Source organism: Amphibalanus amphitrite, unplaced genomic scaffold, assembly GCF_019059575.1.
Source record: "Amphibalanus amphitrite isolate SeventyFive unplaced genomic scaffold, NRLGWU_Aamphi_draft 000057F_arrow, whole genome shotgun sequence".
NCBI lineage: Eukaryota > Metazoa > Arthropoda > Thecostraca > Balanomorpha > Balanidae > Amphibalanus > Amphibalanus amphitrite.
The window spans coordinates 807146-834767 of NW_024881553.1; the positions used below are offsets into that span (position 1 = coordinate 807146).

The 27622-nt window shown below is 48.4% G+C and overlaps 3 protein-coding genes across 5 annotated transcripts in view; all 3 read right to left on the reverse strand.

Annotated features, from left to right (window-relative positions):
- LOC122378304 (fibroblast growth factor receptor-like 1) overlaps window positions 1-10802 on the reverse strand; it is a 28534-nt gene extending 17732 nt beyond the window's left edge. The window contains exon 1 of one of the 2 annotated variants that reach the window (XM_043359218.1): window positions 10381-10802. In XM_043359218.1, coding sequence (XP_043215153.1) covers window positions 10381-10621 — 241 coding nt within the window. In that variant the 5' untranslated portion in view covers window positions 10622-10802. The remainder of the gene's footprint in view (window positions 1-10380) is intronic. The other variant, XM_043359217.1, reaches the window with a different exon arrangement.
- Window positions 10803-15637: 4835 nt separating this feature from the next.
- On the reverse strand, window positions 15638-22788 carry LOC122378305. Its single transcript, XM_043359222.1, has 5 exons — window positions 22613-22788; window positions 19032-19188; window positions 18428-18561; window positions 17926-18095; window positions 15638-17486 (listed from the first exon to the last, which is right to left on the reverse strand). The coding sequence occupies exons 1-5, from the start codon at window positions 22622-22624 to the stop codon at window positions 16424-16426; spliced, it is 1536 nt and encodes a 511-aa protein (XP_043215157.1). The 5' UTR covers window positions 22625-22788; the 3' UTR covers window positions 15638-16423.
- Window positions 22789-23814: 1026 nt separating this feature from the next.
- LOC122378306 (band 4.1-like protein 4) overlaps window positions 23815-27622 on the reverse strand; it is a 30395-nt gene continuing 26587 nt past the window's right edge. Inside the window, exons 16-21 of one of the 2 annotated variants that reach the window (XR_006255999.1) lie at window positions 27419-27610; window positions 26790-27107; window positions 26466-26597; window positions 26071-26116; window positions 25221-25837; window positions 23815-24014 (exon numbers count right to left, since the gene is read on the reverse strand). Coding sequence is in view for 1 of the 2 variants with exons in the window: in XM_043359223.1 (XP_043215158.1) it covers window positions 25775-25837; window positions 26071-26116; window positions 26466-26597; window positions 26790-27107; window positions 27419-27610 (751 nt within the window). In the remaining variant the exon portion in view is untranslated. Of the gene's footprint in view, window positions 25838-26070; window positions 26117-26465; window positions 26598-26789; window positions 27108-27418; window positions 27611-27622 lie in introns of both variants that reach the window. The other variant, XM_043359223.1, reaches the window with a different exon arrangement.

Consider the following 27622-nt stretch of genomic DNA (forward strand, 5'->3'; position numbering starts at 1 on the left):
ACACCGCTTAAACTTCTATCACCTCTCCATTCACTCTATAATATCTATGGTCCTCTCGTTGCCGGCTCCCTTGACCATTTCTCGTGAAATATTTTCTATCATTTCTCAGCACGAAAACATTATTACGTAGCGCCTTCGTAATCGATAACAATTATTCAATAACATTATTCAGTTATTTAATTCATTATCAGCCTCGAAACCATATTGATATTTCCTATAGCTATTGGAAAGAGTATTCCCTATTTTCTGAGATTACGGTCCTGACATCGTTTAATGTTTAGCTTGTATGTATAAACATACTATCATTGGCTAGTTTTAAATGTATGCATCTGCAGTTCCTTCCGCTATTAACAATGAAAATCGTGCCGAATGACGATTGACGAGTCGATTAATGTTGTATTTACTTTCACCAATTATTGTCTGTGCATTATTGCCGTCCTTTCGTTGGACAGCTTTGGGTGGTGGTATTGGTGTACCACGCTCTAACATAGTTTTTTTTTTCGATTTGGTTTCAGGCCCGCGGTCAGACCAGCCAGAGAGTGTACCTCGCGGTCCAGCTACTCTCCGAGAGCGTGGCTGCAGCGGCCGAACTCTACCTCCCTCACCGAGCCAGTGAGGCACGAGCGGTGCGCATCTGCGATCGATGGTTTGATGTCCTGAACAGCCGGTGTAAATCTGACGTCAAGGCCGAGCGGTGTGCCTTTGGCGTTCAGCCTGCCATCGAAGAGCAGCAGCGTGATGCTCTTCACAGCATGGAGGCTCTCATGCGAGGCACGGTGAAAGTGGGACAGCACCGCGACGACGCACAGCCAAGGAAGAAGTCGCGCAGACCGAGCTCCAAGCTGCCATTCCAAGACGGAATCATCCGGAACTGCCGCTCCCTGCCAGGCCTGCTGTCAGACGTCCGTGACCTTGGAGTGACGTACCTGAAAACGGCGCGGGTAAACCAGGACCTGGTGGAGAACTGCTTTTCACAGCTTCGCGCCATGTCCGGCGCTAACACCCACCCCAACGCCGTGGAGATGCAGACGCGCCTACGGTACCTGATGATGGCGCCGCAGCCTCTCATCGCGGTGAGGACGGGCTCTGCGAGCAGCACGCCCGTCCAAATGGAACAGCCGGACCGCCAGCGGGCTCAGTTCCTCACTGGGCAGACCCTGAACCTCGGCCCCTCTGCCCAGGAGAGGCTGACGGCAACGCGGCCTGGGGACACCGCGCCATTCCTATCGAACGAGGCAATGGCTGCCCTGGGTGCGCCTCAAGAGCAAGTGGTCCACGCCGTCGATGATCTGGAGATTGTTTTTGAGGATCTCGAGTCGCTTCCCTGCGATCCGATGGACGACCAGGCCTCCAAGGATCCTGGCATCCCCGGAGAGCCACTGGAGGAGGCGCTGTCCTTCGTGGCGGGCTACGTGGCTGCCAAGTGCCACCGTTTCGACCCCACGCTGGGCAGTAAAACTTCTGTGGCGCCAGTGTCCACTGGGTCTCAGCCAGCTGCCTGGATTCGAACTCTGAGCCGCGGAAACCTCACCATCCCCAGCGAGACTTGGTATGCCACCGCTCGGCAGCTGGAGAAGATGTTCCGGGAGGAAATGGGAGATCGGTACTCCAGCAGGAACGGACTGAAGTCCTACCTGACAGCCTGTGTGGAGGCCTGCTCTCCCGGACTGCACAGGCGCGTGGCACAGAAGTATGTGAGCACTCGTATGTGGCTGCGCATCCGGTGGCTCAATGAGGGGAAGAAAGCTGAGGCGGTGCTGCGTCGTGCTGCAAGGCAGCTCCGGCAGCATGCCAGCTCCACCCTGTAGAATGTAGATCAATGAGCGAGCCTCGCGCAATGGGTGATTGGCGAACAGACAGTGGTGGTGATCGCTCCTGGAATACTAATTGGGATCGTTGCACGTTTTTTATTTGCTTTTTCAGAAAGTGGTTACCTTTAGTTCTCTTGCGCTTTGCCGTGTTTAAGCGTGTATTTTGTTTTGTGTTTTGTTTGTTTGTTATTTAGCTTTCACGAGCTGCCCGAGCTTTACAATATGTCATTCACAATCCTGCGGTTTAAGTTACTTGCCTTGTCGGCCATAAAACCTCAGGCTCAGTTTGTCGTGATGTCGTGATCGTGATTTGGATGATACAACCGAGTAACAGACACTACTATGACGTGTATACTGTATGAGATGATGAACATTCACAAGAACCAACGATTCCTGTAGCCTGCTCGTTACTGGAACAGATTCCGAACTTGATCCGCCCATGCCTGCCGCTCGCCGTAGGCCTATTCGGCAGCGGTGATGGTCGCTACCGTAATTTTGAAACCGATGCAACTTGAGTTGGCCTTAATGGCAATGGATGGGTTAAGAGTCATAGATCTTAACGGGGTTGTGATCCGCCACACACCATTCTCAGACGGGTCTCGGTGGGGGATTCAATGCCCATGGTGGGGAATGGGGGACACCCATGATAATATGATATAGACCTACACCCGGGACTCTGATGGCGCCATATCGATCCATGATGGACCTACACTGTTGACTGTACCCTGATTGGTCTAAAGACCTCTCTGATTGACATTAATGGGACATTAATGAGCCTAATTGGGTCTAACTGGTCCCTGGCCAGCCTAAAATGTCCTATGCCCCCGAAATTATTTCACACCAGATTATTGTACTTCTTGACCGGCCCTTATCGATCTTCACCGGCCCCTTATTGCCCAATTCGGACTCTGATGGGGCTACGCCGGCCCCATATCGGCCTTTTTCGGTTCCCGATGGGCCTACATTTGGCCTACATGAACCTCGTACGACCATATACCGGCATATGACCCCAATCAGCCGTAATCCATACTCGCAATGTACCGGTGTACTTTTTGCTATTATGACGCCGGAAATATAGCAGAATATCATGGTTATGTGGTACCGTTACATAGCCAATGGTCGTGGAAAGCCATTGCCGACCCAAACATGACCCTAAACGTAACAGAGAATAAATGAGAACCCGTCAAAGATCCTAAGTACGTTAAACGCCATAGGAAATAACTGCAGTCCCCCGCAATTTCGTCACGAGCAAGGAGCCAATCAGCGTCGAGTAATACCGAACGCTGATTGGTCGATTTCCGCTAGCATGTAAATGCTGCTTGCGCGTATTTCCATGAACAAGTGAGGGTCGCGGCAACTAATTACCGCTTGTCACCACTTTTTCGTCGGGAGCGTTCTACCTGGTTTATATAGCCTTGCATACAGGGATGCGGAGCCGTGGAAATTTCAAACGGCTCCGGCTCCGGCTCCGGCTCCGGAGAAAAAAATCGGCTCCGGCTCCGGCTCCGGCTCCGGGTGAAATGTTATGGCGGCTCCGGCTCCGGCTCCGGCTCCGAGTAAAATGGTCCGGCTCCGGCGGCTCCGGCTCCGACTTAGAACATCCCCTATGCAATCAATTAAATACGGGTGGAAGAAAAATTGGATTGGTTATACGCGTTACCTACTCTTGCCATGACCGGCTCACCGCACTCCCCGCGCAAACGCACCTCGGAGAGCACTGGCAGAACAAAGGACTAGGAAGCGATGGCATTGGAAACGCAGTCGCCGCGAATCGGAGTTCACTGAACCATCGTAAGCTGACACCCATCTCGGCTGCATTGGGGGGGTGGGGGTGAGGGGTGGGGGTGGGGGTGGGGGTGGGGGGTGGGTGGGAAGAGACGGCGCTGGGAGTCGCAGTCCACTGCACTGGCTTCAAAACAATGGCCGTCACCTGATGACCGGTCCTCATGTTCTGGGGATGCAGTAGACGTGAGGGGGGAGGAGCAGACAGGAAGCTGAATGCGTACTGTGGGATACTGGGGATATTCGGCTTTTCATTCAATTGATGGCCCATGACGTACTATTGGTCTCAAGATAAGGGCCCAGGCGACCTGTAGTTTTGATGCGGTGAATACCCTTACCCTCGCCACAACTCGGGCCGAGTGCACCCCTCCTCCCAGCCAGCGCCACCCCCACTCGCATTGTGGCGAGGGTGAGGGTATTCACCGCATCAAAACTACAGGTCGCCTGGGCACTTATATTGAGACCAATAGTACGATATGTTTTACTGCCTTGTACTGTCAAACCGAACTAGGTCAATTATTTTTTCCTCTTCAAAAAATAAAAAGGAGCCGGAGTCGCCCCCTTTTTTGGCGGCTCCGGCTCCGGCTCCGGCTCCGGGCTATATTGTTTCACGGCTCCGGCTCCGGCTCCGGCTCCGGGCAAAATATGCCGGCTCCGGCGGCTCCGGCTCCGACTCCGGCTCCGGCTCCGCATCCCTGCTTGCATACGTCCAAGCCATGGTTTACTACCTATATATCCGACTTCATATGAAGCTTAAATACGGAATAACAATATCGGCGACCCCATAAAATCATCAACTGCGAAATAACTGTCATAAACCATGATACATGGCCCTAGCAACACCAACGGACTTCTGTGCAGCGTAGACTTGTACGTCCCCGGTCCATCGCAGCATTGTTGGAGTAGTGTTCTTATTAGGTCCTGTAGCCGTCTCTCTGCATAGTCAGCCAATCGACCCGGCGGTGCCGTTGCGCGCCCGACCTCCGAGCGCAGTCGGCTGCCGAGGAGGTGCAGCCCCATTTCACCCGTCTCGCGGCCAACTGTATGCCGGTGACCCCGGGCCATCCCCGGGCAGAACGGCGTCCGGAGCCGGCCGTAAGGCGCCGAGTGCCTCCTTGGTCGGCGCGGCGGGCCAATTATCGCCGTTCTCACCGGGCCAGGCGGAAACACCCGGCCGACAGAGGTGCCGGCAGAGACTGTCCGGCCACAATAAACCTCCACCAGACCCTATATACTCTGCATCAGACCTCCTCCGGCTGCCGCCGAGCTCAGCGGCCCCGGAACGTATCGTCACCTGCACGAGCGACAGAGATCTCAATAGGACGACTCGCCAAACAAGTGGGCTATGCGGGCAGATACGCGACCGAATTTTTAGAGGAGGTGAAGCGCTGGCTGTCCTTTAAAGACTCAGACGTATTGATATGCTGGAAGAGTCATGGTCTGCTAAAATGCCACAGATCAGCTGGGGAGAGCGTATATGTTACCAATGAGCCAATTTAAACATCAATTGTCTGTCCTTGATAATGAAATAATTTCGAAATCATAAGATTGCAATAATCTACCATTATTAAAGGTAGTGTGCCACCTTTGAAAGATTTCCCATTTTATTTTTCCTAGGATAAGAAGCTTCTGTTTTTACCTAATATCGCAAAAAAAATCAAAAATGGGCCTGGAATAGTGCCTTTTTCGCCTAAAAGTTTATCGGTTTTTCGATATGTATAACAATTGCAGTGGGCTGACCTGTAAACAGGCGTCGGCAGCAATCGCGAGTGCGGCGCACATGTGACAAGCAAAGGTCATTATAGAGTTACGACGTACGGGAATGAGTTATCAGCTGTCTAATCGTAGACAACACAACGTCGAGCCTTAAACTGGAAGCCTGTATTGGTATTGTTTCTTTTATTTGGCTGTCGAACATTATATATGGTTTGAAATATGATTTTATGTAAAATAATTGATATGAAAAAGCCGTCTCTTAAGTTATGACCCCATTTCACCACACGCAAGTGGCAGAAATGACAATGATCAGCTGACGCATTTTTCTTGGCCGAAGTCAGAGCGCGCGGCCCGACGCACCACCACCGCACCACAAAGTATGAGCAGAAGCCGCGCCCAAAGCCAAGGCCCCGGTAACGTGAGGTAGCCGAGTCGGGGCAGCGTGCGCTGACCCAAGCCGGGGCCGCAGCTTTGGGCGCGGTCTACCGCATCCCCGCGGGCAGCCCTGGGCTATCACATGACACCGGGAGGACGCGCGGCCCCGGCTTGGGTCAGCGCACGCTGCCCCGACTCGGCTACCTCACGTTACCGGGGCCCTGGCTTTGGGCGCGGTCTACCGCACCACCTAACAGGCGTGTTCGAAACCGCAGGAAATGATGATGAACGGGTTTATCGAAACTTGATTGGATGAGCATATCGGTAATAGCGATTTCAGTGTGTGCATTTATTGTTCATAGTGGTGTGAAATGTGGTTGGGGTACGACCGACAACCCGTCGGGGCGAATTTCGCACTGGGGTACTCAAAATTTGAAGAATTTAAGACGTTTCCATGAGTTTTGAAGGTAGGTATGGATAAGTTCTAAAAATCCGGTTCTCCTTATCTGGGCCATTAACTCCATACGGTCCAGGAAAGCTGGCACACTACCTTTAAATATTCACCTATTCAAATCTCAGCATTTTTTACATCCAACTATTTCTGAAGATAAAACGCTGGTTATAAAAAAAATCATAAACTCTCTGATAACACTGGCCGGCGTTTGGGATTTAATAGCTGAAAGCTTTATACTTTTTAACATCTCTTAAAGGGACCCTCCCACCTTCAAAAAAGTTAATGAATTGGCATGAAAGTGATGTCCCTTGGTTCAGAAAGAGCGAAAACGAATATCTACCAAATTTCACCGAAAAATATTCACTGGTTTTTAAGATATTAGGCTTTTACTTTTGTTTACTTTTTGGGATCTCCCCTGTTACTAGCGACTTTATTTGGAAGCAATAATTTGGCAGCCTTAAAGTGCGGCAGACGTTGCGCGCAAAGCAGCGTACCTTGGTACCTATATACCACCACGTGTTAACGATGGTTTTAGTCTAAGATTTAAAAATCGTTAGATCTCCGCTGACGTCACAAATTCTAAGGGGGCATTCCAATGCATTAGCCCCTTAGAATCCGTGGAGAATCCGTAGGAGTGTCCCTTTAACCTCCAGAGCTGGTTAAATAGGTGCTTAGATCTGAGAACATTTCAACTCAAAACATCGCTGCTGAGTTTGCGTGTAACTTTCACTTCCGTGGGTTTAATTGAAACAGACAATCTTCAAACTCGCGAGTCGGCGCAACGTGCCAGCTAGCTCGCCATTCCGTGACGCTCCACGGTCAAACAGCATTGCTTTGGCTAGTCCTCGTGAATTATTTATTGGCGAGAAATACTGTTCTGACCCAGCAGGGAACTGTCATAGCCCTAACTTCTAAGAAGTGGATTTTCTAGTTACAAAGTCTAAAGTCCGTAAGAAAGTTCATTCCCAATGGACACTTGTTTGCAGGCAAAAAAGAAGTCTGAGGAGAATATAAATTGGATGGGCAGCGCGAGAACAGGTTCTCGGTTACAGCGAAAAAGAAAGCGTGAGACTGGACCTGACGCTGTTGGAGTGTTTCAAACCTAGCCTAACCTAGGTTTCAAACCAGTGTTCGCCATGCAGGCCGGGCCAACTCAATTCGGGCCATGGGCCGTGTTAGGCTATGGGGTGGGCTGGGCCGGGGGCCCTCAAATATGAAAGATCGATTGGCTTTGGACGGGCTGGGTCAAGAACTTTAAAATGGACTCAGGTGTTCGCGAATGAGACAAAAAACATAACCAGCTTCTTACTGTGTAAGACTCTCAAACGAGTTAATAAGACACATGTAGTTACATGTGCATTGTGCATTCAGCTCCCAAAAGATTGTGTCTTTGCTAGCATTGTGTAGCATAATACTTGTGTGTTGTCAATAACTTTTAATTCATTCATTTTTGACGCGGGCTGTGCTAGGCAGGGCTTACACATGCAACCTTTACCAGGGTTCGAGCTAGGCCTGACTGTAAACCCATGGGCCTGGGCCGGGCTGGACTGGGATTTTGTTGCCCGTGGTGAATACTGCTTCTAATACATGGCATATGCAAATGGTTTTTAGAAACACATTGTTTATTTACACAGTGTGCAGTATGGCGTCGGTCTACGCTGAGTGATACTACCACTGAGTACGGAGGAGCTGACGTGAAACCAGGACGGTCACTGCATGTGGAAGGACCTGGCCGACCACGGGATACCACCTCTGCGCCAGCGTCCCAGTTAGAGGAGAGATCAGGGATCCCGCCGGACACTATACGTGAGCGGTATACCAAGGAGGGAACCAAGGTATAACAAGGAGGGACTTCGGTAGTCAGATATTTGATGCGTGTACTAAGTGAGCGAATCTAATTCTGTCATGCTCACACTGATTCAGTGCCCGCCTGCATATAAACATCTGACTGGTTCGACTTAAAACTCACCACTAAACAATGCTTCAGATTTGTTCAACGTTGCATTGTCAGTTGTCACTAATCGAGTGGAACGCCACTATCGAAAGAGCAAAGAAGAAAATTGTAGGGTATTGCTTGCTTAGTATTAATTGTTTGCAGGTTCTTTTTGTTATGAACAGAACGAAAAATGGTATAGGTATACCTGCATAGGTAGGTATCATTTATCAAAAATACATTGCATTACATTATTTGTTGTAAATATGAAACTTGCCTAGACTATAACGGGATAAAATACATTCCCTGATGGAATTTATGACATCATCCATCCATGTGTTATAAACTGTGCAAATTAAATTGTTCCTGTGGACTGACTCATTTATAAGGCAACAACAAATACTGCTTTCTTGGAAAATGGCCGAGCCAAATTGAGGCATTTGGCTAGTATTTTGTCATACTGGAATGCTGGATATCACGATAACAAAATGCAATGTTTCATTGTGATTAGAAGAATATGTTACCCGTCACATCAGCTGCAGCTGAATCGATTTTTTAATATGTCCAATGTGGCTATCGGAATGATTCAAGATGACCGATGTGAGCTTCACGAGTCATGACATTCTCAAAGGGTAGTTCACTGTTTTTGATCTCGGCGTTTTGCGGAGGGAACGACGCTGGACGACCGCTCGTTTGTAGTTCTGTCAGAGACTCGGATAAAAACTCGGTTTCCACACAGCGGACATGCCACGAACAGTCGGCGACTTATCGACTTTCTACAATGAGAGCGAGGTTGAACGGTAGGAACTACGATGTGAAACGGATGAAACAACGAGTGCCTGATGTGTGATCCTTCCTCTTCTTTTAGTTCCTCATCAAACGTTTTATACCTACTAATTAAAGCATCCATGAGGGGAGGAGGTAGACAGACGGATAAAGCTAGCCGTCAGGTTCCAAGCCTGTCCTACACGGGCACGCGCTGCTTCTAAAAAGCAAAATACCCAACTTCCAGGGAGAGAACCAAACTCTGGCCAATTTGGTAATATGGAAGCGCGGCGACTGATCCAGTGCTGAAGAACCAATTATCTCAGACATAGATCCTCAGATATAAGTTAACGAGTTAACGCGCATGACAAACAGATTTTCTGTTGACCATCGCCCGCAAGTCCGTATCTGTCGCGAAAAGCATTTTATTTAGACGGGAACATAAAAAGGCTTTTATCGCAGAGTAGCTGGATGCATGTACGAGTGGCTCGTATGCTCCTATATATCCTGTTGCTTAATTTTCAATAAAAAAATGCTAAGCATAAATTTCAAAATATTATTGTGATTGATAATTTGAATTGGACAAATTAATTCGTATATAATGTAAGATAAAAACACCAAAACCACCCAACGTTTCGTGTTATTCACTTTTTCAAGGGTGATATGACACATTTTACCTACAGAGTCAAGTACGTTTTTTCGGTTTCGTTCGAATATAGCGCGGGCACTTTTTCACAAATTTCCTCTGCCTTGCATGACATATTGATACATACGTACACACATACTACAAATTAACGTCTTTCCTAGCCAACAGAGCAGACACCGAAGCTAGTCTAAAGAATCCACTCGAGGTGTTCAAAACATCACCTTTCGCAATAAACGCCGCTTCTATAATTCTCCGTTGGGTTTTAGAAAAGTTTTGATCCAAAAACTTGACTCTGTAGGTAAAATGGGTCATATCACCCTTGAAAAAGTGAATAACACGAAACGTTGGGTGGTTTTGGTGTTTTTATCTTACATTATATACGAATTATTGTGATTGTTTTCATACGAAATAATTATCGTGCCAATATCTCATCGGTACCCTAAATATTTTACCCAAGAAGCCCTTGCTATTGCAAATTAATTGCAAGTTCTATTTAGCTTTGTTTGCATAGGATGCCAACATACCTACTTGTAGCGTTTGGATAGTATAGAATCAATTAATACTATGATTATATCACAAATGTTACATTATAAATTGTACCGTTCAAAATAAGTTATTATTATCAATTATTACAATTATTATTACTTATAACATTATTAATTATAATCCGTAGCTGATATTCCTATCATCAATAAACTATCATTCGGTCAATCGATCTAATTATAACCCCTATTGATGCCTCAATTTTGCTGGCTTTCGTTTCATAATACAAGAGGCTGTGGCTCATCTTTGATCTTCTGTCGATTACGTTTACGCTTAAAAATACCACGATAAGGGAATCAGACACTACGCACTCTCCCGTGCCCACCCATTCGTCACATTCGCCATTTCATCTCACCGGTATGCAGCGGCAGCACCACCAGCACGACGGCTGCCACAGTCACGGAAAGGGGTGTTATCCGGCACCTGGGCCCCGCCATGGCTGGGTGTCTCCTGCTGTCCGTCTGATCAGCCACCCTCTGTTGAAGGGACCGCTCCAGACCCATCAGCATACCACACTGCGACTGGCGCCGCAGGCACTTCCACTTCCACAGAGCGGGATGTTTACAGCCGCAGCTAACTCGATCACGTGGTGCCATACCGTCCGCCCGTCTCCGAGACACACATTATCACTTGACGGATGATTATTTGGCCTTGGCTCTGTCGGTTACCCTACTCTGCGTTCCACTGTACTGACAAATTGCCGACAATGACCGCGGTACAGCTCCGAGACGGGTTGACCCGGCGATCCCTGCACGGCACGACGCACAACCACCGACTGACGGCCGGGGGCCGGGAGGAGGCAGTCGACACCGCCAGCAGGGACGGACGGACGGACGGACGGACGGACCGACGGACCGACGGACTGACGGACGATCGGTGTCCACGGCGGCAGCGCATAAGAGCCGGTTGGTGAATTCATATGATAAGATGTGATGTTGATATGATGCATGAATTATGCTTTTTTACTTTTGTTAATACATACCTGGCTGTCACGAGACGCAGTGAATAGGTAGTGCCTGTTTTCTTGGTCTAAGATCCGATGTATGTACTCGACACCAATTAGCAGGAGTAGGCATTGTTCTATGGACTTATTTATAATGGGGATGTCACGTGCCTGACCTGACCTCGGGTGAACTACACGTGAAAGTCTAAGATAAATGAAATGTTATATGTACACAGAAAATGTGTACCACTTTGCTGGAATTTATATTTCATTGCCGTTGAAAGCGTTGTGAAGTTGCAGCAGTTTTATTCATTTAAGTGTCGCTACACGCCGCCGATGCTAGAGTGCTGCAGTACGCAGACGACACCCAGGTGATTGTCTCAGGCAAAAAGAGTGAACTCCCAGCACTCATCACTAGCATGGAAAACTCACTTGCTTCTTTGGACAAATGGTTCTGCGCGAATGCTCTCAAGGTCAACGCGAACAAAACTCAACTCATTGCTTTCGGAAACCGCCAAAATTTGCGCAACCTTCCAAATTTCACAGTCACCTTCCGTGACACAACCCTCGTCCCTTGTAACGAGGTCAAAAATCTGGGTGTAACGTTTGACAAAAACCTGACATGGGACAGTCACGTGGGTGCCGTCACCCGCCGCTGCACTGGGACCCTGATCGGCCTGTCGCACGTGCGACATGTGGTGCCGCGAGGTGTCATCACCTCCCTTGTAACAGCCCTGGTTCTCTCGCAGGTCCGCTACTGCATATCAGTTTATGGTAACGGTACTAAAAAGAACATGGTCAGAGTACAGAAGATCCTAAATTTCGCTGCAAAGGTGATTTTCGGCCGAGGAAAATTTGATCACGTGGCGGACCTGCGGGAGAGACTGGGCTGGCTCGAGGCCCAGCAGCTGGCCGATCACTCTACACTCTACCTGGCGCACAGGGTGCTCCGCAGAGGAGAGCCCCACTCACTAGCAGCCGTCCTCCATCGTAATGAGGAGGTACGCCAGCGCGCCACCAGGCAGGACGGTCTGCTCAGTGTGCCGAGGTCGAGGACCGAGGCGGGTAAAAGACGATTCTGTGCTAGAGCGCCGGCGCTGCACAACCAGCTGCCACCCGAACTGGTTTCGCTCAGTGGACAGGGCTTCAAACGCGCTTTAAAACGACGAATGCTGTCTTCTATTACCTGATTTGACGCCGTGTATGAGAGTGTGGATGTGTGTGACCGGTGACATGCATGCTGGTGTGCCGTTGCACCTGTAATTTGTATGTATGAGTGAATATTTTTATCCTTTCTACCATGCATGTGACATTGTGACGCGGAGCCAGAAAAGCCACTGCTGCTGTGGAGTGCTCTTTAAATACAAATACAAATACAAATACAAATAAGTGACAGACGAACAAAGGCAAAGGCTGGTGACCTGACACAGCCTGGCTTTATTTGTGAAGTATGATATTAGCTTGACTAAGAATAAATAACCGAATCACGATAACCTCAGCTCCCATGCTAGGACACACAAACCGAGTGACGTGCCTACCTCCGGAGCAATTTCAGGCGTGGGCTTACCTATAGGAACACATAGACGCTCATCTCTTCTAAGAAACTCCTCCGGGGACTACCGCGCGTTAACGTCAAGCAGCCTCGTTGAAATGGTTCTCGCTGTCCCACCACGATGGGCCGTAACTGATAAATGAGTGATACTTTTTAAAGGCCCACAAACCGGACGTGCTGCTGCTCAGTTCTCAAACTAATTGGCTTGATACAACTTGGGAAGGAGACAAATCATTTGGTTATGACCCACTTTAGATAGTCCGTCAGAACCATTCACAAATTTAAAGGTTGAAACAAATCATCTATTATTTCCATTGAGCTGCGTTTGAAATAATATATGAGGCGCACTATACGACGCTCTTGAGACCATGGAAACACGTGCGTACAGCCGATCGAGGTCATAAAGCCATTAGAAATTCTAAAGCATCGAAGAAGCATTTGAAGCTACTTTTCTCGCACTATCTATATTACTATTAAGTGTGCCTTGACTGTCCTGCCTTATCGTTCTCCTTACAATGGATCCCAGAAACTATACAAACAGAGAAATGAAAGCACGGCATATTGATATTGGTTCTGGCTCCATTATAACGGTGCACTCGATCGTGGATAGCTTTCAAATCTGCAGGTCGGCGTTTACCCGACTGTTTGAACACAAAGAATGTCGCTATCAATTAGAATGTGAGCATCGAGCGGACGCGCTCCTTTTCAGGCACGTCCTATACGATAGCTGACAATAGCAATGAATCACGCGTCCCTGCAGGTCTCGCTGTTTTCGCGCCGCCGTCCCAGCTGGGTTGTAATTCCTGTTTGTCCTGTCGCATCCCGTATCAATATCCTATCACCTATGGAACACAGTTGCACTACAAATCTTCATCGAATGGGATATGGTCAGCTGTATGCATGCTTACGAGCACTTACCTTGCATTTGAGCAAAAACATTTGTTTCTAAACGTATCTAGTTACATATCTATAGTTCTAGTTACATAAATGTATCTACATGATCCTGGCAAGACGCATGCAGTATACCTATGCATGTATTGATTCGCCTTCTTCCGTTCAAGATAAAAATGCAGTATGTATGTTACGGGTCATATGCTAACTTGGGCAGTATGCAAACTACCCGGGCAGTATGCAAACTACCCAACAGCCCGGGAAGTATGCATACCGCCCGGGTAGTATGCATACTACCCGACCCCTTGGGCAGTATGCATACCGCCCAAAAGCTCGGGCAGTTTGCATACTGCCCGCTTTTTGTCTTGAAGTTGTGTATTCCATGTCCATTTTAAAAAGTATTAATGGCTCTATTAGTATTGGCCGGTCTTGTAGCTCAGTCGGTAGAGCGTTGGACTCCGCGTGGTGAGAGCACGCGTTCCCGGTATAACAGTCCGAGTTCGAAGCCGACGGGCGATTGACGTTTAATGAACCTCCTTACAGGTATGATTGCGGTTTGTGGCGGGCCGTAGCCAAGCGAAGTCAGTGAGAGGACCGGCCGTGCGCGGCTCTGTGCGTACTTTAAACTTTGGACTCCAAATTCTGTCATAGAACCAGCATTGCGCGATCGGAGGGTAAACGGCAGGGTTACCGCAACAAGCTTCGATTAGCGGGGGCTCTGTCCCTGTGAATCCTTGTATTCAAAGGATAAAAGGTTCGGACTAAATATAAAAAAGTAACGTTGTTCAATCGCGAAGTCTTTTTTGCCGTCAAACGTGATTTATCGATCGAAGGGTGAAATAATGTTTGGAATATAAATACTTTAAATATTTCCCCAGAATTTCATTGAATTTCATTGCCAACGGCCAACAAGTCATTTTCATCTGAAATGACAACAGATCTATAGTGCCATCACTCGCTGGCTTTGGTTTGGCACTTGGACCTGTAGATGGCGTTTTTATAGTTTCAATAGCTAATGTTGCATGAAACCATTTGCATGTAAGACGTTACAAGTTGTTATGGTCGGGTTACCAGGTCAGGTCAAGCGACCTTACCCCAGAAAAAGTTAGAATGCTCGCCATTGCTACACGGACCGAACGATCGCTTTGAAACTTAAAGCGATTAATAAGAGTAACGTTAGTTCAAAATGCATGTATTTGAATTTTGATATCATACCAATGACTTAAGGTCAAGTCAATTTCGCACAGTCTCCCTAAGAAGTTGACAGGAGAAAGTTGAAGGGCGCCTCTTTTGATGAACGTCATTCTAAACACTCTCAAACATCGGGCTACAGGTAAACATGACGCACCGAATCGAGAAATTACACTTGTGACCCCTTTTTATGGCCATGAGGTCATGTCAGTTCATAAAAGGTCTCCAGCAGTTCTTTGACCATTATTTTTTATGGAGACGTGTTGGAGCGATGGTCATGGAAACAACCTTAGATGTGTTCAGTTCGACGATAAGGAGCGGCTGATAAACAACATCACATGACCTTTTTATGTCAGGTCATGACCTTGACCTCAGGTCAAATTTTGAACTTAGATCAACTTCGAGCACTTATTCCAGAAAGCGCTAAAAGAGCTATCGAATGCGTCTTTCTGCGGCGCTGTAGCTCTACTATCTTCCGAGTTATGGACGAATTTATAAAAAAAAAAAAATGAAAAGACGAAATTTGATCTTTGATAACCTCTGTTGCCTTTTTCTTTGACCTGACCTTAAAAATGACTAGGGCACTTTCGTCATGATCTTTGACGCTATTTCGAATGCCGGTTACCGCATCTTACATGCCGCTTGGCGCTTACTTCTGTTCCGCTAAGTGGCACGGGAGTCGAACAGGGTGTTCATCACCCCCCCCCCCCCCAGCCCTGCACGATTGGCGCTGAGCACCGCCCTGGCGCGGGTTAAAGCGTCTGTCAGTGACATGTATATGTGAGCTATTGCATTAACTGGTCTCACGGGCCACGGTCAGCATATTGCCCGAGTAAACATCTTGCCCGTGAGAGAAAAGGTGGGTAGTATGCATACTACCCGGGCAGTATGCAAACTGCCCGGGCGGTATGCATACTGCCCAAGGGGTCGGGTAGTATGCATACTACCCGGGCGGTATGCATACTGCCCGGGCTGTTGGGTAGTTTGCATACTGCCCGGGTAGTTTGCATACTGCCCAAGTTAGCATATGACCCGTAACATGTACATGTTTATTGTTCTGCTTAATTGACAACACATGTCATGAACTCATACAATGTCTTCGGAGTTGTAACATACATACGAGTAGAGCAATACGTTGAACACCGAAGCTCGATGACAATGGACATTAGCCGTTTTCACGACGGCCATCTGGTACACATTTGGTACACATCTGGTGCAGATTAGGTGCAGATTTGGTCAAATTAGATTCAGTGTGTCTCTTAGTAGCTATCAGCTAGGGTTGCACTATTTGCTTATATGCCTGCTTTGTCATATTATCAGAGAGTATCATCGATTAAAACACTGAAATAAATTCATAAAATAAAGATACTTGCTGTAAAAGAGATAAGGTGCAGATTTGGTCAAATTAGGTGCACTCGCCGGATAGCCCGTCGTGAAAACGGCTATTCTGTTGTCAACGATCGCTGCTATGAGGCTTTGAGCTCCAAACAAGTGGGTCCTGTATAAAACCAACACGATGAAACATTTGAGGCAGCACAACAATCTCATCATCATAGATAGTTCATTCCGCATGCCCTGATAGGAAATACTGTGTGTGTATGTCACATAGCCTGAGTTCTCGGTTATTTGTGTGACTCAACATGGAGTATTTTCATCACATAATTGAACGTCAGAACGTCGTTAATGCCCATAAAATGCAGAGTGCGTGCTCGTGCTCATGCTGAGAACTCAAGTTTTGATGTTAATGCCTTGTGAATCTCTACTGCCCCTGGATCAGAGATTGGTGTCTTCGTAAAAAACAGATGCCCATCTCTTGCAGAATTAGAGGGACTCGTCCTCGCTAACGATGGGCGGGTACAGGTGCGCCTCGAACTGTGGGTTCTCGGGCGCCGGGTACTGGTACCGCGCGCGGACACTGGCCGCCGGCTGGTACCGGTACGGGGTGGCGGCAGGAGAGTGGGACGGGTACGAGGTACCGTCTGACAGCGGCTGCGGAGCGGCCGGCTCGTGTACCGTCTGGAACTGGTACCCCGTCACCTCACCCATCTGTGGGAACGCGGCGGCGTGGTACGGCAGGGCGGCGTGGAATGGGTACGAGGCGGCGTGGTACGGGTACACGGTGTGGTACTGCTGCGCTGCAGTGTGGTACGGGTGTGCGGCGGCGTGGTAGGGGTACACGGCGTGGTACGGGAGCGCGGAGGCGAAGTACGGGTACGCGGCGGCGTGGTACGGCAGTGCGGCAGCGGTGTAGTACGGGTACGCGGCGGCGTGGTACGGCAGAGGAGCTGAGTACACGGGCGGACTGGCCAAGTGCTGGGGCGCGGCGGGCTCAACCACCGTCTCCTCAGGGGGCTGCGCGTCCAACAGCACGGAATAATCCGAGCTGCCGACGATGACGGCGTCATCTGTAGCCGCTGAGATCACACCGCCGGCGCCACCTACCACCACCGCGTCACTCTCAGCCGCTGCCGACTCGGACTTCACCTCAACCTGACTCATCCCCGACTCCGACTCCGACTCTGACTCCGACTCTGACTCTGACTCCAGCTGTTTGCGCACCTCGGGCAGCTGCTCGAGGGCCTGTGCGCGGGACACCACCGTCACCGGTCCGGCCGCCGGGTCCACCTCGCGGTACCCGAACGCGTCCGATACGTACGAGACGAGCTGGCCGGGCTGATCCGAGGCGCGGAACCCGTACTGGCCCACCACCACGCCGTTCGGCCGCCGGTTCTCCTGGCGGAAGGTGACGCTGCCGTCCTCAGCCACTGAGCGGAAGCCGAAGCGGAACGCGCCCGTGTCAGGGTCCATTTCCGAGTAGGGGGCGACGGGGGACGGCGCCAGGGCGACATCAGGGTCGGCAGAGACCAGCACCTCCTCCGTGCTCCTGTGGATAGCGGGAGGGAGAGGTCAGGTGAATAGTGGCTCAGTTATTGGGCTGAGGTTCTACTCGTTCTCTCTGCCGGTCTAAGTTCGTTCATGTCACCTATGGTTAAGACATTCATTCATTCATTCATTCATTCATTCATTCATTCCTTCATTCATTCATTTATTTATTTATTTATTCGCTCGTTCATCTATCAATGCAAATAAAAAATGATTTTAACGGAGCTTAGATCTAAAAAAGAAGTATAGATCAGTATATAAAGGCATCGCAATCAGCACTATTTATATGATAAAACGGCACACAAATGCTCAGATCGGATAAAGTCAAATCATATTAAATCAGATCAAGTTCGAATGTTAATCAGTTTGTGGCGATTGATTATGATCTGGTAAAACTGAACCAGATTAAGCTGAATTTAAATTAACATCTCAGGCCGTACCTGATCTTCTCCAGCAGGCTGAGGTCGAGCTCCAGCGGGGCCTCCTCCTCGGCCTCCAGGTCACCGAGCAGGTCCCGCTGTCTGGCCAGCTGCTGCTCCGACACGGGCTCATACTGCTGACCCTCGGCCAACACCCGGTAGCCCCGTGCGTCGGCCACATAGTTCACAGCCTGCAGGAGACGAGGTGGTAGACGGTAACGAGATGGTCATTATTTTAGCAGCATACGATAGCGCTGGGTTGTGACAATGTATCACTAGCATTATCCGATAGTTTTATGAATGTTTTATATTTTATGACGTTACACTATCCGTACACCCACATATAAAATGCACACACAAATAAGTAATCACGCAAATTATCCAATAATCAATCCTCCAATGTTATTTTTCAAAGACGGTATTAAATATTGGATAAATACCTAACTCCGTAATGAAGTAATGCATTAGTTAGTTCGTATCTACTGATAATTCAAGGGGACGAATCGATTTAAGAACGCCTTACCTGGCTCTCGCCGCCGGGTAGCTGATACCCGTGCTGTCCGAAGAGAACACCATCCTCACGGCGGAACTCGTGCTTGAAGTTGTACCCGCCGGCATCCTCCAGCCGGCCAGACTGGTACCCGTACTGGTACGTGCCTGCAGCGGGTTACGGCACGGGTTATGGAAATTACACGGTTTGCCGAGCCGTACCTACTGGTACCCGTACTGGTATATACGTGCCTGCAGCGGGGTACGGTACGGGTTACGGAAATTACACGGTAGACCGACCCGACTTGTGCCCGTACTGGTATGTGCCTGACGAACTACGGTATGTATGGTTTACGGAAATTACGGATAGTATGTATAGTGTATACGGCTTGAATATTGATGCGACATCATTCACAATCGCGCAGAGATGTTTATAAAAAAAAACTTAAGACGAGGACACGAAAATGGTATAGCAAAATTTATTCGATCAATAGGCGTGCATACCTAGTAATAAGTAATGAGTAGGCAATTACTATAAAAATGAGTTTTATTTCCATTAAGTCTAAATGCATAGGCCTGAGGTCATCTTACATCGCAAAACTCGGAGTCCCATGTGTTTATCACACACGTCAACATACCGTCGTCGTTCTCGATTTTGTAGTCGAGTCTGTCCTCAGCGCTGACTGGGACGAGGATGGCCCCTGTGTCATCCACAGTCGCTGTGGCGTCATCGGTCGGTTTGCTGAGTGACGGCGGAGCTGCCGCCACCAGCAGCGCTGCGGCGATCCAAAGAACCTGAGGGATTGAGATACGGTCTGAGTGAAAAACAGTCTGTGGTTATGATATTGGGTTCTGAACATAAACATGTGCATTGTGCGCCTGCATGTCACATGTTTTGTGAATGTGAAAAGAAGATAGCGTTCAATTCACATGGAGCTCATTGTGAGTCACCTTCCCATGAAGTTCACTGCACTTCGGGTCATCTTTTTGTCCGAATCGACAGGAAATAATTAGCATTCCATTTCCACTAGTCAGCCCATCCTGTCACCAGAATCAATTCGTCACACCACCATCTGTTCCGGTTTATCGCACTGCCTTCCGACGCTCCGTTCCGCTTCCTACGTATTCACACTTAGTGCGTTTCGCTCGGTCCGTTCCTCCCGGAGCGGTCTGGCGCGTCCGCCCGTACAGTCCGCCCGTCTAGCGCGCACGGCGGGCAGTTCCGCCGCGGCCGGCCACGTGTCGGCGTCATGGACTGTCTGTCGGTGACCGCCGGCCGGCCGGCCGGACGCGCACGCCCCCCGGGCGGTCAGCAGTCGTTCACCTGCCCATGAGGCGGCGAGCCGGCCGGTGAAGAGGCTCCGCACGCCCGCAGGCCGGGTAGTTGCCAGGAGGTCCGCTCTCATGGTTCCCCAGAGGTGGGTGGAAAAACGACTGGTCGTTCCACGGAATACGGATGCATGCATAAAACACCGTGTGAAACTACAGAGGGATGTTGCTTGACGGTCAGGATGATACCTATAGGTATTTAAATTTGATTAAACAAATATCCTAGATATTTGCATAAGCGAGCAAATGAACGTCTGCCGATGAGTGGTACAGGAACGAAGACGGACGTTTTTTTTCTCTCTAGCGTTTTTAGCCGGAGGTCCACAGTAGATCATTATCTGTGGCCCTGACCTAGCCCCATTTAAGGTGACTGAACCCCACAGCCCTGTGACCGTCTGAGCTCGATGGAATAGCGGTCCCGATATAATGATGGCGTGTTACGAGCCGATCAAACTATCGGTTCATCAAAACATCGAACGGACTGTGGTCGGACACAGTTCCGTTAGAAGTAGTTAGGTATACGTCACAGTTTATTGGCTAGAAATGATGCATTCTATCATTCAAGTCGCACTATACCAAATATCTCATCATCTCATCTATCGGATGAATGACAGATCGTTCCCGCATAAACAGATGAAAACACTTGAATATATATAATATATTAAATTATAATATCTTGATTGATCATTTAATCGAAAATTGACCATTTAATCAATTTTATGGTGTGATGAATTTGTGGGTTGTGCGATGGATATGAATGGTAGGTATAGTGCAACTACAAATGGTGGCACAGTTGGAATGGTCAAGGAGGATGTGAAGTTAACCCGCGCCGGGCCGGCGCGGTGCTCCGAGACTTCCGTGCCGGGCTGGGGGGGAGGGGTCTGAACACCCCCTTCTAACTCGGCTCCTGGGCCACGTAGCGACACGCGGTAAGCGGCAATCAAAAGAACGTCCAAGATAAGGTCGAAAACACTCGTCATTTTTTGGGTCAGGTGACAGGTCAAAGGTCATGTCACCAGAGGTCACCAAAGGTAAAATGTTGGCTATTTCAACATTTTGGAAACTGCCAACGGCTAACTCGGGAACCGATAGAGCTACAGCGCCGCGTAAAAGCGTATTCGATAGCTCTTTTAAAGCTCTTTTCGCTGACATGTCCTCAAATTTGACCTCAGGTCTACGGCTTAGCCTCCAGAGGGCAAAAACTGACAAAAATAGCCGTTTTTACGAAAAATGTTTTTCGGTAATAACTTTTGACTCAAACGAGCCACGATATTAATTTTGCCAGCATTGTGTTCCACTAGTCGAGACGCTTCGTATGAACCTATAATTTACCCTTGAAAGGTCAACTTGAAAATTTGACCTCAGGTCAAGGGCATGACCTGACTGGAAAAGGGCATGCTGCTTATCAGTCGATCCGCATCGTCGAGCCGAACCCATCTAAGGCGTTTTCATCGCTCTAGCATGCCTCCATCAGAAGTTATTAGCGAAAACTGTTAGATACTATTCTCGACCTGAGATGACCTCGGGGTCATAACGAGGGGTCACAGGTGACATTTTCCGGTTCAGTGTGTCAATTTTACCTGCGTCCCGATGTTTGAGAGTGTCTAGAATGGCGTTCGTGCAAAAGAGACGCTTTTCAATTTTCTCCAATTGACTTATAATGGAGAGGCCGCAAAGTTGACCTAACCTTAGATCACCGATATCAAAATTCCGAGATAACCGATTTATAGACACTGTTACTCTTATGAATCGCTGAAAGTTTCAAGGCAATCGTTCAGTCGGTGAAGCTATGACGAGCATTCTATTTTTTTCTGAGTTGAAGTCACTTGGCGTGACCTGGTGACCTGACCTTGAGCGACCTGGGTCTGAAATTTTCACAACATGGGCGGAAAAGATGCACAAACAGGTGTGTCAAAAAAAGGTGGCGCTCCGCGCCGCTGTTTTTGAGATATCTGCGAAAAACTGCAGGGGGTGTTCAAACCCCCCCCCCGGTCCGGCGCGGGTTGTATTGTATTGTATTGCATTGAACAATCATGAGCGATCCACATTCTGAAAGTGCGTGACGATTACTGATCAATAAAGTAGCCTTTTCTAGCTATTTTCTGCAAAATTGGCCGAACTTTGACCGAAACAGGCAAGTACCATGGATCCTGCGAATAATGTTTAATAAGGCCTTTCATCGCGAATTGTTGAGTTGCGAATGCGAACATCCTTTGTCGAGTTCAATAAGATGCCAAAAGTTATTAAGCATCATACATCTCGTCATCAGTCATGCATTCTTGAATATCTCACTCATCAGAAACTTAGCAGCGATAAGGGCAGGAAGAGATAAACATATGACAAAGACAAAGATTTGTCAACACGTTGGTCTAAAATGATTTATTATTTATCACAGAGTACTCAACGTCTGTAAAACCTTCGCCGGCATTTATTGTTTTGCTGCCTTTGACGGCCTGGGGGATACAACGCCCTCGCGCTTGACTTATAATTGAGCTCAAGGCTCGAGTTTCTTTAGTCTGATCTTTCGAATTCGAATCTTTCGTGGATGGACAGAGAAGAAATTCAGATAGCCTTGATTTAAGTTTGAATGGTTAAATAAGGTGATGTGTATCGTGAATGCACATTTCGCATGCACATACAATAATAGAACATCACCAATATGGCTTACTTCGCAAAGGATTTAGACGATGACGAATTACCATTGTTTATACACATGTCGGTGAAGAAGAAACTTCAATAGCACAATAGATATACCCTTACTTTGTTACAGAACTTAGATGTTATCATTGCATGATTGATGACTGCACTCATTTTCTAAAGTTATCACCATTTACTTCATTGTCCCTCCCAACCTCCCGGGGCCTCCACCGTACCACCTCGATCGTCTCACCTGGCTCCTCATGGCGACGGGTCTGGGCAGCCTCTGATGCGGTCCGCCGGCGGACGTCGACCCTTATAGACGGGCGAGTGTGGCGGCTGACCGCACGGTCCGACTACGAGGCGTGGCTGGGAGGAGCAGACGGACGGGAACGTACGGACGGAGCGGTACGGACGGGCGGACGGGTAGGCACGGTCGGGACGGGACGGTACGGGACGGAAGGAAAAGAAGGGAAGGAAGGGATGGACGGGACGAAGGGACAGAATGGAACAGGACAGGATGGTGACATAATGGACAAACATATTTTCTTCGCGAGCATGTTTCTCGCGCTGTTAAAAAATTGTTATTTTTTAATTCAACATGTTTTCTATTAGTATTCAGGTTTTGCGGCTTGAGCTGAAAATAGCACCCTTCACACTTTTCGCTACAACTTTTGGAATATAAGATATTGCAGGAGCTTTCACGGTCTAACAATACCTAATCATATTCAAAGTCTTAAAGATATTCGAGCTTAGATGGGAATTTTTGCTTTCATCCAATTTTCTTATTACCTGAGAACGCAACAGCCTTCCGGTCACAGCACCGGCATTTTTATTAGGGAGCACCGACAACAACTGTCCTTTTGTGCCCCTGACCGCCACCGAACGGTTAGGTTAGGATATGCCGGTAACCAGCTAGATTCCAACTGGTACATGATGGGTGCCTGGCCAATGTCATGCGTCATAGATAGTACGAAACGCTCATTCTCAAATAAAACTATAGTACGTTTCTTTGGTAAATTATTGTAAGTTGGGTACAATATATTCTCAACATAATGACAAATCATGCAAGAATATAATCCAAATCAATGAATGGAATATTTACTTTGAATTTTTAGGTGACGGAAAGAAATGCTTTTTTAATTGCCTTTTTGCTTACTGCAGCCCACGTCCCGTGTGGTGGAATGATCCCGTCGGCGTCGTAGCGTCTCGAGGCCTGGGATATGTTGGTTTGAAGGGTGGCAATTCCTGGGATATTCGCTAGCTCTCAGCAAGCTATCGTTTGATTTTCAAGTGGTCTTTTCAAGACGCCTCTAACTTGCTTCGTCTGCCACGAAACTAACGACAAGCGGCAAGCGGCGTTCGAGAGGTCGTCAAACGACATTGGGAACTTCTTCACCCAGCTCTTACGCCGTAACGTCGAAGAGTCGCCACCTTGGATAAAAATTAGAACTTTATGCAGGAACAGTGTATTTCAGTTACAAAAATCCAGTTTAAATATTCACTCATGCAGACTTTGCCACAGGTGACTGGTACTAGCGACTAGCGGCAGCAATTCAACCTGCCCGAACATATTCAAACGCATTTTTAGGTTTGTGAAGCTTAGAGGACCAACCGAAATGATGTCAGAATAGTCGCTATCCGAATCCCATTAACCCGCGCCCTGCTGGGGGGGTGTTTGAACACCCCCCCCCCCTTGTGGTTTTTCGCGAATATCTCAAAAACGGCGGCGCGGAGCGCCGCCGTTTTTGGTACACCTTATCAGTTATCATACATCAATTCTACACATGTTGTGAAAATTTCAGACTAAGGTCATTCAAGGTCAGGTCACCAGGTCACTTGAAGTGACCTCACCTCATAAAAAGTTTCAATGTCTGTCATAGCTACACCGAGTGACCGATCGCTTTGAAACTTTCAGCGATTGCTAAGAGCAATAGCATGTACAAAATGTTTATCTCAGAATTTTGATGTCGATGACCTAAGGTCAGGTCAATTTTGCGACCTCCCCATTATACATAAGTCAATGGGAGAAAATTGAAATGCGCGTCTTTTGGACAAAAGACATTATAAACACTCCCAAACACCGAATTACAAGTGGTTTAGACACAATGAACATGAAAATGGTGTCCGTGACCCTTGTTAATGCCCTGAGGTCATCTTAGGTCACGAATGGTATCTAACAGTTTTTCGCAAATAACTTTCGATAGAGGCATGCTAGAGCGATGAAAACGCCTTAGATGTGTTCAGCTCGACGATACAGATCGACTGATATGCAACATGATTCTTTCCGGTCAGGTCATGACCTTGACCTGAGGTCAAATTTTCAAGTTGACCTTTCAAGGTCAACTTATGGTTCGTTCGATGCGCCTTGACGAGAGGAACACAATGCCGGTAAAAGGAAGCTCGTACAAGGCTTGGGTCAAAAGTTATTGCAGAAAAACTGTTTCCGAAAAAATCGGCTATTTTTGCAGTTTTTGCCCCCTGCAGGCAAAACCGTTGACGTTAGGTCAAATCTGAGAGAAATACTCAGAAAGGGCGTTAAAAGGGATATCGAATGCGCTTTTCCGCGGCGCTGTAGCTCTATTGGTTCTCGAGTTATGCGTTGGCTTCTTGGAAATTTTCGACATTCGACCTGGAAATCGGCGAAATTTTGCCTTCAATGACCTCTGGTGACCTGACCTTTGACCTGACCAAAAAATTGACCGAAGTGATTTTGTCATTATTTTTGACGCTCTTTCGAACGCCGCCTTCCGCGTATCGCTACGTGGCCCAGGAGCCGAGTTACAAGGGGGGGGGGTGTTCAAACCCCCCCCCCCCAGCAGGGCGTGCAAATCCAGGACCCCCAGCCGGGCGCGGGTTAAACATTATTGATGTTCCGAATGACTCGATTTTGCCAGCGCAAAAATAAATGCATTCACTTTTTACAAATTGGTCTTCATCAACAGTCACAAGCTTATTATCCTTAGCAATGACATTGCTTATAAGCCAGGCATACTTGGCTGCGATATCAATGTCTAACAAGGTGATCATAAATCGCGAGGAAAGCTAGAATCAACAACAGACATCTATTATCCCACCTCACTACCCTCCTACACACTATACACATTGTGCATGCCAGTTAGGAATGCAATATCGGACTTCACGTAGCTATAGGCAAACGACAATGTTCCATTATCCTAGACGGCATGTTGACAGCAAACGCTGATACCCTGTGTTCCTCTGTTAACGTCACGTCACAAACGACACTTCACACATCATTACTGATGTGATCGTCATCACCATGTCATGAGCTCGGAAACCCATTTACAACATCGCAACGGTAACGACTCCGGTGCCTCTCCAGTGGCGTTATTACAATTGACGTGATCACTATTACTGACGTCACTGCCACAGCTGACGTCACTGCCATGAGTCATCAGAGTGACGTCATAGTGTCCAATGTCCGCACAACCCGCGGTTCACCGTGTGACGTCATTGCCTGAAATAAGATCGAACTATTCAGATCGATGGTGGTTGTGACAGGTACGAGCTAAGGAACCCATATCCCTACATATAATCACCATATATCTTTTATTTTGTAGAGCTCTGACCATACAGCTAAGACCTTGCCGTTTACGTCTCATATTTTTGCGGAAGGGTGCACTAAACATGAGTACATTCTGGGTAATAGCATGGACATTCCTACTCATTATCAAATGTACCTATACTTACACGAGATGCTCCTACTCCATTCTGCAAGGATGCTTGTGCTGACAGTCTGCCAGAAAAAAATGGACACCGTCAAAACGGATAGCGTTGAAGTTGAAACCGATTACCGAACAGATAATGATGTGCATTTCATAAAGAGAACGTTAACAGAGCTTCACATTCTCTTTGGTTAAGCTATTCATTTTCAGTCTCAGGAAGATAATCGATGAATCGGGCATTCTTTTATCGCGCATTTCTATTTTCCTAAAAAAAAAAAAACCCTTTATAGTTTCCAACGCAGCCATACTTAAATAACGCATTTCTAAGACGGCTGCCCTTTCATTTCATATTTTAGTGCTTCGATGACACAACTTATCTCTATCTCCATAGCAGTAGATCTGTATTATGTGGCGACTCACCTGGTGAACTCTGTCGGCGACTCGTTGCCCAGACCGGAGTCGGAGTTATCGTACGGAGAGTCGGCCGGCAGGCTGACCTGACCCGGGGTCAGCCGCGTCTGACCTGAACCAATCGCAGCTGGAGACGACTCCCTGCGAAACACAGTGGCGCATGAGTAATGTATCGTCATGGTCATTACGGAACACAAAAGCTGGCGATTTAGTTATTCCGTCCATAAATCAAGCGCGCACCTTAGCTAGAACATGACCGGTGATCGTCAATGGAAGTAACTTTACGATAGTGTTTTGAGACTTCTCGGATCAACCATCAGCGTAATCACCCACCTTCCCGTCCTGGCTGTGGCCTCCCTGATCCGCTCCCCGGCCGGTGTCCGTCCCTGGAGGCCGGGGGCTGCTGACCGGGCCGACTGTGAAGCGGCAGACGGGGGAGGGTGTGGCGCCCCGGCCGACTGGTACGGCACCCCGGGGGCCGTGTACGTCGCCGCTGTGCTCGGGTACGCCGCCGCCGTGCTCGGGTACGCCGCTGAGACGGCCGGGTAGGCGGCGGTCGGCGGCAGAGCTCTGTCCGTGGTGGTGTCCTGAGGTGGGGCGGCCACTGACAGCGGGGGCTCCGAGGTCTCCGACCGACCATCCACCGAACCGCTGCAACAGTGGTGAGAAGCAGAGTCGGTCAGATTCGCCGCGTGGTGAGTGGTGATATTGAACTGATCATACGACTTCATTAGACATTGCTCAGCGTGCGTAAGAAATATTCACCACGATGAGCTGCTAAAGAAGACATGGAATAGCAGTTGTTGTACCAACAAGTATTATAACGACCTTTATTCTTAGTCAGCTGTTTCAATATGGTCGATGATATCAGACTCTCTTCAATTCAACTAACGATCATCACAGTCGCATAGATAGAAAGCCCTCTGTCGATAAATTGCAGTTTACGTAGCTCTCTCTCTCACCCCTTCTGGCTGCGTTTGGCCGCGTATCTGATGCGCGGCATTTTGTGCTCGGTGGTGACCCGCGTGTACTGGAGGTCAGCGGACGGGTCGGCCGGCGGCTCCACTAATCCAAACTGCAGGTGTCGCCGCAGCTCCACCGGCAGACGACGGTTACGGTTCGTCTCCGGCGAGCGCGAGCGGGACCGGGAACGGCTGCGGGGGAGA

Bases quoted from the DNA above. Each gene is read 5' to 3' on its own strand.
- LOC122378305 (XM_043359222.1), bottom strand. The intron at 18,562-19,031 runs GTATGTTGACGT...AACCCGCTGCAG, and splicing joins CAAAATCGAGAACGACGACG to GCACGTACCAGTACGGGTAC. The intron at 17,487-17,925 runs GTACGGCCTGAG...CGCTATCCACAG, and splicing joins AGCCTGCTGGAGAAGATCAG to GAGCACGGAGGAGGTGCTGG.